This window comes from Copidosoma floridanum, unplaced genomic scaffold (assembly GCF_036245765.1).
Source record: "Copidosoma floridanum isolate Cflo_tuat_1 unplaced genomic scaffold, Cflo_Japanese_pri ptg000021l, whole genome shotgun sequence".
Lineage (NCBI taxonomy): Eukaryota > Metazoa > Arthropoda > Insecta > Hymenoptera > Encyrtidae > Copidosoma > Copidosoma floridanum.
The window spans coordinates 30566655-30576670 of record NW_028321898.1 but is presented as its reverse complement, the minus strand read 5'-3'; the positions used below and the strand labels follow the sequence as shown (position 1 = coordinate 30576670).

The following is a 10016-nucleotide window of genomic DNA, read 5'->3' as shown; positions in this document are numbered from 1 at the left end:
GTAATTTGAAATTTTTTTTCAAACAGCAGTTGGTAAGGTAAACCATTAAGGGAACCATCTGTACATAAGGATGGAGAAAATGGTGAGCATTAGTGGCTTAGTAGGTATGATCAGCACAAGAGGGCAACGATAAGTTGTACGTTGTTGTAAAAACAAGTTTTTGAATTGAAAAATTAATTAATTTCGTAACCTTGTGAAAAACCATTTGGAAATATTGTAACACATGTTTTATGTCATGTTTTTAAAAAAGTGTGCCATAAAACCAACAGCATAAGCGATATAATTTAAATAATAATTGAATAATGTGATACACCTGTTTTCTATTTTTTTGAAGTACATTATTGACATTATGAGTATGAGGTGATAAGAATAAGTATAAATAGACACGCGAATCTACAACTGCTTTATAAAAGTGCGCATACATATATTTCGTACCTTTTTAGAGAGTTAATATCATTTTAAAATTTATGGTCGATTGGCCTTCATTTTACTAGTATTACAAACATCGTTAAGAAGAAAAAGTATTAAAAGTACCAGCTTTAAAAATATTGAAAAGAGGTAATAAAAATAATTAGATTATAAAATAATTACTGCTGCAATATTTTTAGCATCATACTTGATTTGTCTATTACTAGATCTAGAGAATAGTTATGCTTTTTCTTGTCATAAATATTTATTTATCTATTACCCCAAATATATTTTACATACATTTTATAATCGAGAATAAATTTTATATTTGTCGAACAACTGAAAATAAATCACTTTAAAAAAATTTCAGTTACTCAATATGTCGATTGACGATTTAATCGATGGATGAGAAACGAAACTAAAATTAAAAAAAAATGTATTATGCAATTGTACAATCGAGTGTTAAACTTCTCAATTATCGCCTTTTTCATTCACTTTTGAAAAATCGGTTTCAGATACTTTGAAAAGGTTCAATCAGAAGTATTTAACTAGTTTCTCACGATTTTTAAAAAACAAATTTTTAATTCTGTGGAATACGTAATGAATAAAATTAGAATGAAAGTAGACTATCGGAATAAACATCAGTCTTGCATTGAGTGTCAGATGAATTATTTTTGCTCGTCATAATTTTTTTGACCATAAAATAAATTTTTTCCTAAGAGTGAAAATTAAATATTAAAAAAAAAGTAGATGAATTCGAGAAAACGCTAAACGCTACTCGATAACATTTAGGATAAATTTGATTCAACGTCTTTCGAGCTATAATACATAGTGCGTACATGTTTTCTTATGTACTGTTTTTAGCAAACAAAGTATTTAAAAAAAAAAAAAAAAAAAAAAAATCATTGAAAACAACGTTTTACAACTAGACCACACTTTTGGATTATTCTGGTTCCGGTTGTTTGCATAGCGTACTCTTAACGCAGTTTTTCACAGCTCCATTCTTTGTTCTCAATCATAATAACATAAATGTTTGAAATTTTATCTTCATCCAAGCTGATAACGTTAATGCCGCTAACAAACAATTGCTATTTCGCTGAATGCAAGAGTCACAAGTCCAATGGCAGATACAATAACGAAGTAGACCCACCCGGAAAAAATTACTACGCTGGGGGCTACCGTACACTTGTTTGGGAAACCCAATTCCATAGAGACTCCCTATGAGCTAGGCCATGGTGATATATTCTCCTCTTGACTCTAGATTTAGCCAAATCGTAAAGCTATTCCACCCAAGTGCAAGAATAACTCTTGACCTGCCGTGGCAGATGTTTAAAATCATGTTTTTTTTTTGTTTTTTTTTTTTTTTTTGTTTTGCACCAATAAAAGTAACCTGCGATTGCTACAAGGTTTATTGAAACGTCGGATTAAAATGTGCGTGTGATGTATGAAAAAACGTACATGTACTGCAAGAATTCTTATCACATCGCCATGTTTATGAAACGATAGTGATGAAAATCGTGCAAAAGTGCATATCGATTAATTTTTACTGCGAGGAATACAAACAGAGATAATGAAGTACGGAAGAGTGCATTGCATCTAACGCTTAGCTGTATCATCTCGGTATTGTTGACAGTAGTGTTGCAACTATGCTATCATCCACATTGTTCAATCATCGAAAATGAGTCCAAAGGTTGTTTTGTCGCTTCTCACATTGACAACCAGCGTGGCGGTTGTAACTGTTTTGACCAAGGAAGAATTTAATTTGGCGGTGACGATTAACGGATACTCGGCACCGGATGACCAAATCTACCGTCGCTTTGCCGAGAACACCGGCGACTTTTCTCGCGAGGAAGCCGCCATGTTCATCGCCCAGCTTATCCACGAGAGCGGAGGCTTCGAGTACACCGAGCAAATAGGTACACGTCCAATCAGTTTGATCATGGCACAACGGACGTAGGCATATTCTCTTCTTTCCTTCCTCCGTCCAGCTTGTTCGGGAAACAACAGCTGCGAGGGTGTCTACGACGACGGCCAGGGCCTACCTGGAAGGTCTTACCACGGCCGCGGATACATACAACTGACCTGGGCTGGTAATTACAGGCTGGCTTCTCTGGGCATTGGCATGCGCGAGCAGGACTTGCTCGAGTACCCCGGACTCGTGGCTAGTGACAAGGGCGTGGCCATGCAAGTGAGCGCTTGGTACTGGATTGCCAGGGTCAGGCCTTTGTTGAAAGGAAGGGAAGAAATGTTTGGCCTTACCACCGTGGGTATCAATCCCCAAGAGTGCGTTGGCGCGGTCAACGAGCTAGCTAAGCGAAGGTACTCGATTTACTTGAAAGTGGCGGAGGTCCTGGGTATTACCAACAAGTCGAAAGAGAACGGATGCTACGATTCGTGCCTTAAGCCTCAATAATCAATACTGAGGGCATTTTCTTTTACAAAGCTATACCAAAGTGTGTCAATATCGGAGAAATAAATATGATTGGCTCATTTGCATGCTTTGAATCATTTAATCTTTATTGTAATTTTTTTTTCTTTTTTTTTTTTTCAGCATGTATAAAAGTAGTATTTTTGGATAAAAAGTTTTCGTATCACAATTTAATTCAGTTGGTCAGGACATTACGGCGTTTAGATACGATCCATCGCCTTTTCTCTTCATGGTGGCGATGATCACAGATTCTTTGGTTATCCTCATGTCATAAGCCCATCCTATTTTTTGAAAAAACATGAGCAGTGAAATCAAACATCAACTCCGGCGTGCGATAATCAAACGGAAACACGTGATGGTGGTTGTGCCAACCCTCGCCAAGTGCCATGTAAGAAGTCAGCGCGTGTTCCGTTGCAGTTATTGTTCTAAAAATATTTTATCCTTTTATTTATGTCTTATACGTGATAAATTAATTCGTTATTGATGGATAAAAATAACAACGTACGAGTTGTATGTTTTGTACCCAAACATGTGAGCAAAACTATTCACGCAGCAAGAGACGTTGAGTGCATAGACGAATCTCAATTATTGGAACAATAAAGATGAGTACCAATCCTCGTTCCATCCGTACACGGGTGCGGCTGTTGTGATGTACCATATTACCAAAACGAAATAATAAAAGTATCTGCAAAAAGGATCATGCTTTTAAATTATCTAATACTGTCGAATGGAAGTATATCGTTGAAGGTTTTCTTGTTCCATTACTTGTTGCAAAAACTGACAATCGGATCGGCCTTGAAGTCACTCAGGTCAATCGTTTTCATTTTTTCGATGACAGCCGGGTTCCTCTTGGCCATCAGCCATCCGACGTGGCTGAAGAAAAAGCCTCGAGTGCTATTGTGCGGATCAGCATCCGTGTCTTAAAAAGATCAGATAAATAATTTATTCATTTTTATTCATACTTTTCGTTTTATTGATCAATAAATGTCTTTTAACCAGTGTACTTGTGATGTAATCTGTGGTAAAGAATCCATTTCTTGAAAGGTATCTGGAAATCGAAAAATTCACTTTTTTTCAGTATTAATGGCAAAATTGTACGATAGGACATTTTACCTGAGATGCTACCATGTACGAATACGCAAGAACGATTCGTAGGGGTGGTTTGGCCTTGTAAGCCTTGTGACTTCACAGACGATGAATACCAGCGGTGATGCCAAATATCGATAAATTTGCCATTACAAATTATTTTTCGGGTTAAACATTTATAATTACATGCACCGTGAAATAGTTCAGTTGTTTAAATACTTCTAACAAACAAGCAATCGAAGAGTTGACATTCTCAACGCATCAATAAAACCAATTTTTTTTAAAAGCAAGTAGAAAATGGAGAGATTTAGAAGTTTGACCTTAAATTGATATAATTAGATATTTTCAGAAGCAATTTATTCTTGATTTTTAATGCATTTTCGCCAAAGTCCATTATTAAAATAATTCATGTTAAACATATTTGAGGAAATGTACAAACAAACATTGATTGTAAGAAAAATTTTCTAGAGTAACTTTTACGAGTTACGAACGAATGAACAAAATATCGCACTAAAAGTATTGCAAAACAGCCGTGATTTAACGATTTAACGATCTCATAATAATTTTAAATATTTTAAACCACGGTATTATCTGTACTTTTTCTTCCTGACATGGTTTTTATTTTTCAAGGTCTGCATTAATGTATTATTTATGGATGAATTTTTCCCAAATCGGTAACTGAAAAAAAATTCGCACCAATCACTCAGAAGGAAAACTTCAAGCACAGCTGACTCGTGGATTTGTCATTCGCGGCGGTTGAGATAACGCCGAGCGAGCTCACCTTACTTATTCTTGATAAAAAGTGAGCTCGAGTGCACTGTCGCAAGACTCCCTCGTTCCGTACAAGCTCGGAGGTGCATCGTTTTCATTTATTTTTTTTTTTCTCGCATATATACTCTCAAAATTATACAGCCACTCGAGAAAAGCCATGAGACTGTTCATCTTGGCACTCGTTGCTTCCATTCAATTGGGGTGCAGTATGTCAGCTGTGATAACACAGCAGGAGTTCAACAGCGTCCTTCAACGCGTTGGTTCGCCCCAGCCGGCGGCCGACATCTACCCGAACTTCGCAAGGGCCACCGCTGACTTTACACGCGAAGAAATCGGTAAGTTTTTGCGGGCATAATTTAAAAAACGGCGCCGCAGCAAGCCAACGCTCGTGGGTATATATTTTTTTTTCCAGCCATGCTGCTCGCTCAGCTCATCCACGAAAGCGGTGGCTTTCGTTATCGCGAAGAAATCGTTTGCACGACGGGCAACCACTGCGAGGGTCTGTACAAGGACGACATCGGCCGGCCCAACAAGAATTACTACGGCCGCGGCTTCATACAGCTGACCTGGGGACGCAACTACAGGGACGCCTCGCGCGCTCTGAACCTCGGGGACTACTTGCTCGATCATCCGGAGGTCGTGGCTCAGGATACCAAGGTAGCCATGGACACGAGCGTCTGGTACTGGAAGGACAGGGTCAGGCCGGAGTTGAGGAAGAGTCCAAACCAATTTGGGGCCACCACTCGCGCCATCAACGGGCCCATCGAGTGCTCGAAAGGCCCGAACGAGAGGGCGCAGAATAGGTACAAGATTTACCAACAGGTTGCCGATGTGCTCAACATTCGGAACAGGGCGTCGGAGAATGGCTGCTACAATTGATTTCACTTGTCTAAACCTCATGTTGTACCACTGATATTAAATGAATAATAAAAACGAGAGGATGAACATATTTCAAACTTTCACAACTGTACTTGTCTTTGGAGGGGTAAAATCGATACGTCTATTCGTGAACGAGTGCTTGTTTTCCTTAAGTGCTTCAACTAATAAGTTACGGAGCACTTTGAATTTACCCAATTGGTTTAAAGATCGATATTCGCCCGTTTGTCTCGCGATTCAATCATTAAAAGCTTATCTTTGACAGGTGTGGTCATTTCATTGAAAAATTATATTCAGACTGGGACATTACTTTTTTTTTTTTTATGGTAAAATTGCACTTTGAACGTTTACTGCCTTCGTGGATCGTCGAACAGTGTTTTGTGTGGAAAAAAAAAAATGAGCTTAAAAAATTTTGTTCCCACTGGAATGCGAATGACCAAGTTTACGTTTTACTTTTTTAAAACGATCGGCCTTTCTCCCGTGCACCTAAAGTCAAAACCGGAAAACAAAGTATTGTTCTGTCGCGAAAAATGTGGCGTATTGTACAACGTGTTTTTAATACTTTTCATCATAGCAACGAATTACTTCAACTCCATGACAACTTTCATACACAATTTTCCGGGAAGCGCTCAGTTCGACACATCGATCGACATTGTCCGCGCGATGTTCGCCGCTTGCACCACAGGAGCCATAATTGCCACGTACAGCTTTCACCACGAAAAAATTGCGAGCATGGCTAATAATGTCGTTGCCATCAAGGAGTCATTGGTACATGTCGGGTGCAAATTTTGCAACGAAAAAGAGACAGTGGTATGGGTGATAAAAAGGGCGTACCTGCCGACGATTGCGTCCTTCGTTGGATTGAAGATCGTTAATCCGATGGACGTTCGAAACGAGCTGTCCTATTTTTTTTCGGTTTACCTTTGCGACATAATAGTGAATCACATGATGATCCAGTACAGCATTGTCTTGAAATTAATTCAGCAGCTCCTAAAAACCGTAAATGCAAAATTTTTGCAAATTTCGAACGATGTGCTTCGTTCCAGTCGAATACAATCAGTCCAGTCTACACATCACACCATCATGAAAATGCATCAGTTTTCTTGTCTGCACGAAATACATACGGCGGCGTGTGATTTGTCGGAAAAAATTTCCAACTTTTATTCTTTCCCTATGATACTGGCAATGTCGTATATTTTTGTATCCTTGGTCAGATACGTGTATTATGTAGGGAAGCCCATAGTCCTGGGAAAACAGAGTTTACCTCCTGATATTGTCGGCCATTGCATCATTCAGACCGTTTACTTTATCGTTACGTTGATTTTATTGACGAAATCAACATCCGCGGTAATTTTAGAGGTGAGTCAAAATAAATTAATTACATTTAAATAGAAAAAACTGTCGCATCAAAAATTTTCAGACAAAAAATACGGGAAAAATCATCAACAGGTGGATGAGTAAGTCCGACAGTTTGCACGTTAATATGAAGTTACACCACTTTTCAAATTACTTGCTCCACCAACCCTTACAATTTACAGCGGAAAAACTGTTTTTGTTGGACGAATCGTTGTTGATGTCGGTACGTTAATCTAATCGAGTCTTCGCCAGAGAACTCAAACTTTTCTTTTATTTCAGATTTTGAGCTCGATAACGTCGTACATGGTTATCGTTTTGCAACTGCAAGACGGTAACTGTGCGTAAACAGTTTTAAAAAATTAATCCACTGAGCTATTGTAAAACACTTTGTTAGTTATATTTTTTATCATTGTCGAAAAGTAGATACTTAAAAAAGTGGCTCGAGGCTTAAGGATATCTTTACAGGCATAGGTATATATGTTTAACAGTACATGTATTTTAGATTTAACAAAATACAAACTCAAATGAGCTTTGAAAATAAATGCGATAAAATCCACATTTCCATGAAGGGTATATAATAAGTCATATACATAACTCGAAGGCTACAAACCTAATTGAAAAGGCATACGCACAGTATTATTTTCTCTGTCATTAGATATACCTACATCAAGATTCAACACACGACAGAGTATAAAATTTTGGCATTAGTATCATCACGATTATTAACATATTAGTTAGTCATATGGTAGACATTATACACTATTATTTTTGTACATTATCCATGTGTGACAAAATAACACGTGTGTATGAAAATCAATGAAATAGATTTTTGAATGAAATTGTTTACAGCACAGTAGGTAATCTAGTTGGACAACCTATCATTTATTCGTATTATACTGGTACATCTATAGTATTATGCACAGCGTATTTTTTTATGTCCTCGCGTGCATCAAGATTTAACACGTGTAGCATAGTGATAAGCCCAACACTTGATGGAGTTTTAACTTTTAATGTCAGTACCATGACATTTAATAAAAACTCAGTCGTATAGTAAAAAATTTACACTATTTTTTTACATTATGCATATACGTACAAAAATAATAGCCCTTGTATAAAAAAATCAATTAAATTGCCATTAAAATAAAATTTTTCACACAAAAGGAGGTAAATTAGTTTTACAACATATCATTATTACCTAATATTGTATTATACCAATGCTATACTTCATCAGATTAGAAAATCAATACATTGTACGCTTCGAAATGAATGTAGTTGCACTTTGTTTCCTTTCATAGAGTCAACTGGAATTTTTTCATCGAATATAGCCAACTATAATCATGAATTTTAAATCATCCGTTGAGGGCAGCGTTACCGTTATTTTTTATTTTTTCAAAGTTTTTGGATTAATGCCTTATAATTACAAAGTCATTGACCTTAAGAATAGAACGTACGCTCAGCTGAGTTCTTCAATGTTCGGTGTCGCATACAATGTCATTTTGTGCATCATCGCTGTCCTTTCCAATGTATACGTTGTCTATTCGAGTTACGGTGGTTTTGATGCTCCACATGGTTTTAACGATAAAATTGAAATTTACGATATTTCGTTGGGAGTGACTGCAACAATATTTACACTAATCGAATTTTGTTATTTTCAAGACAAGGCTATACTAATACTCAACACAGTGCAAAAACTATCATCATCAATAAATTTTGCATTCATAAAAAACAAAAAAACTATTTGGAATACCTGCATCAATCGAACTGATATGATCATTTGTACTCTAATTTGGTGTATTACGTTTGCAATAGTTCCAGTGCTACCGAGGGATCAGATCATCTATTTTTTTCCCACAACTCTGTGTGATATCGTCGTCTTACTGTTCTTTTTGCAATACAGTATGGTCTTGAACTGCGTTTCCGGACTCATGAACCAATTGAACAGCGACTTGCTTCAGATGTCGAGGGAAAAAAAAATTTTTTACCTTACCCTGTCGGCTAGCAAGAAATTTTCGAGACGAATTCAATCCGACCGGTTCTTACACTTACGAGAAAAATTTGTGTCGATCGGCGAATTGTCTGAATGTATATCGAATTATTATTCGAGACCAATGGTATTGGACATACTGCATTTACTCACATCTTTGACGCTCAACTCTTTCTCTTTGATACAAGTTTTGAGATTGAATGAAAAATTTATTTTCTTCCACTGTGCTCAGTTTTTTATGCAAATAGTTGATTCCATGTTTCCTTTTATTGTGCTAACTAAATCAGTTTCTGCGGTTACTTCGGAGGTAAATGTTATTTGCTTGTACAAATGATTATTTTGAAGATTTTGTTCAAAATTCGTAGGCCTTACATGTTCTGGAAAAATATGTTACAGAGACAAAAAACGGCTGTAATTATTACCAAATGGCTGGATGAGTCTGAAGATGACGATTTCGCTGAAAGAGTTCCTAAACTTATATTCGTAATCAACAAATGCGCGTAATATGAATTAACATTAATTTCGATTTTTTTTTTTTTTTACAGCTACGACTTTTTTCAACTACCTTGCTGTATGAAAATTTTAATTTTTCCGCTGCCGGCTTGACAAAATTAAATAAAAGCTTACTGTTGTCTGTAAGTCTGTGCACGAAATGCAGTCGAAATCTCAAAAAAATCATGATAGAAAGTAACAACAGTTAATTTTTTAGGGATTTTAACTGATATTTTTAAAATTGCTTGAAATCTCCGAGTATATAATATATACCACTCATGTGATAATTTTGCAGGTGTTTGGTTCGATGACAACTTTTGTATTAATTATCATACAAATTTATGGGATTGTCAGAGTTAAATAAGTTACTTTCAACGGCATCGCGTTTTTCTTAAAATTTACTTGCTAGTTATAGAAAATTTAAATAAAAAATACCACAGCACCAGAAACCACAAAGTACACAGTTTCCAAGTAATGATATTGAGTTGAAGTACAAATTTGAATTCTAATGATTGATGAAATGTATTTCTAAAAAACCACACGAAACACTTTAAGATACTTGTACAGTTTTCTGTATCCTCACTTGTAATGTATATTATATCATGTATTAATTCA

The 10016-nt window shown here is 36.4% G+C and overlaps 3 protein-coding genes and 1 pseudogene across 4 annotated transcripts; 3 read left to right on the top strand and 1 right to left on the bottom strand.

Annotated features, from left to right (window-relative positions):
• The first annotated feature begins 2059 nt into the window (after positions 1–2059).
• On the top strand, positions 2060–2952 carry LOC106647853 (uncharacterized). Its single transcript, XM_014364413.3, has 2 exons — positions 2060–2324; positions 2397–2952. The coding sequence occupies exons 1-2, from the start codon at positions 2087–2089 to the stop codon at positions 2819–2821; spliced, it is 663 nt and encodes a 220-aa protein (XP_014219899.2). The 5' UTR covers positions 2060–2086; the 3' UTR covers positions 2822–2952.
• Positions 2953–3019: 67 nt separating this feature from the next.
• Positions 3020–4072, bottom strand: LOC106647852 (acyl-CoA Delta(11) desaturase-like; annotated as a pseudogene). Its single transcript, XR_016293193.1, has 5 exons — positions 3962–4072; positions 3833–3884; positions 3602–3755; positions 3342–3521; positions 3020–3261 (listed from the first exon to the last, which is right to left on the bottom strand). The product of XR_016293193.1 is annotated as an acyl-CoA Delta(11) desaturase-like (transcript).
• Positions 4073–4728: 656 nt separating this feature from the next.
• Positions 4729–5642, top strand: LOC106647854 (uncharacterized). Its single transcript, XM_014364414.3, has 2 exons — positions 4729–5028; positions 5106–5642. Exons 1-2 carry the CDS (start codon positions 4851–4853, stop codon positions 5570–5572), a joined length of 645 nt encoding a protein of 214 aa, XP_014219900.2. The 5' UTR covers positions 4729–4850; the 3' UTR covers positions 5573–5642.
• Positions 5643–6301: 659 nt separating this feature from the next.
• Positions 6302–7270, top strand: LOC149374273 (uncharacterized). Its single transcript, XM_089594856.1, has 5 exons — positions 6302–6568; positions 6616–6674; positions 6784–6928; positions 6990–7148; positions 7205–7270. The coding sequence occupies exons 1-5, from the start codon at positions 6302–6304 to the stop codon at positions 7268–7270; spliced, it is 696 nt and encodes a 231-aa protein (XP_089450982.1).
• The last annotated feature ends 2746 nt before the right edge of the window (positions 7271–10016 follow it).

Bases quoted from the DNA above. Each gene is read 5' to 3' on its own strand.
- LOC106647853 (XM_014364413.3), top strand. From the start codon at position 2,087: ATGAGTCCAAAGGTTGTTTTGTCGCTTCTCACATTGACAACCAGCGTG. The intron at 2,325-2,396 runs GTACACGTCCAA...TCCTCCGTCCAG, and splicing joins CGAGTACACCGAGCAAATAG to CTTGTTCGGGAAACAACAGC.
- LOC106647854 (XM_014364414.3), top strand. From the start codon at position 4,851: ATGAGACTGTTCATCTTGGCACTCGTTGCTTCCATTCAATTGGGGTGC. The intron at 5,029-5,105 runs GTAAGTTTTTGC...TTTTTTTTCCAG, and splicing joins CTTTACACGCGAAGAAATCG to CCATGCTGCTCGCTCAGCTC.
- LOC149374273 (XM_089594856.1), top strand. From the start codon at position 6,302: ATGGCTAATAATGTCGTTGCCATCAAGGAGTCATTGGTACATGTCGGG. The intron at 6,569-6,615 runs GTAAATGCAAAA...GCTTCGTTCCAG, and splicing joins TTCAGCAGCTCCTAAAAACC to TCGAATACAATCAGTCCAGT. The intron at 7,149-7,204 runs GTACGTTAATCT...CTTTTATTTCAG, and splicing joins ACGAATCGTTGTTGATGTCG to ATTTTGAGCTCGATAACGTC.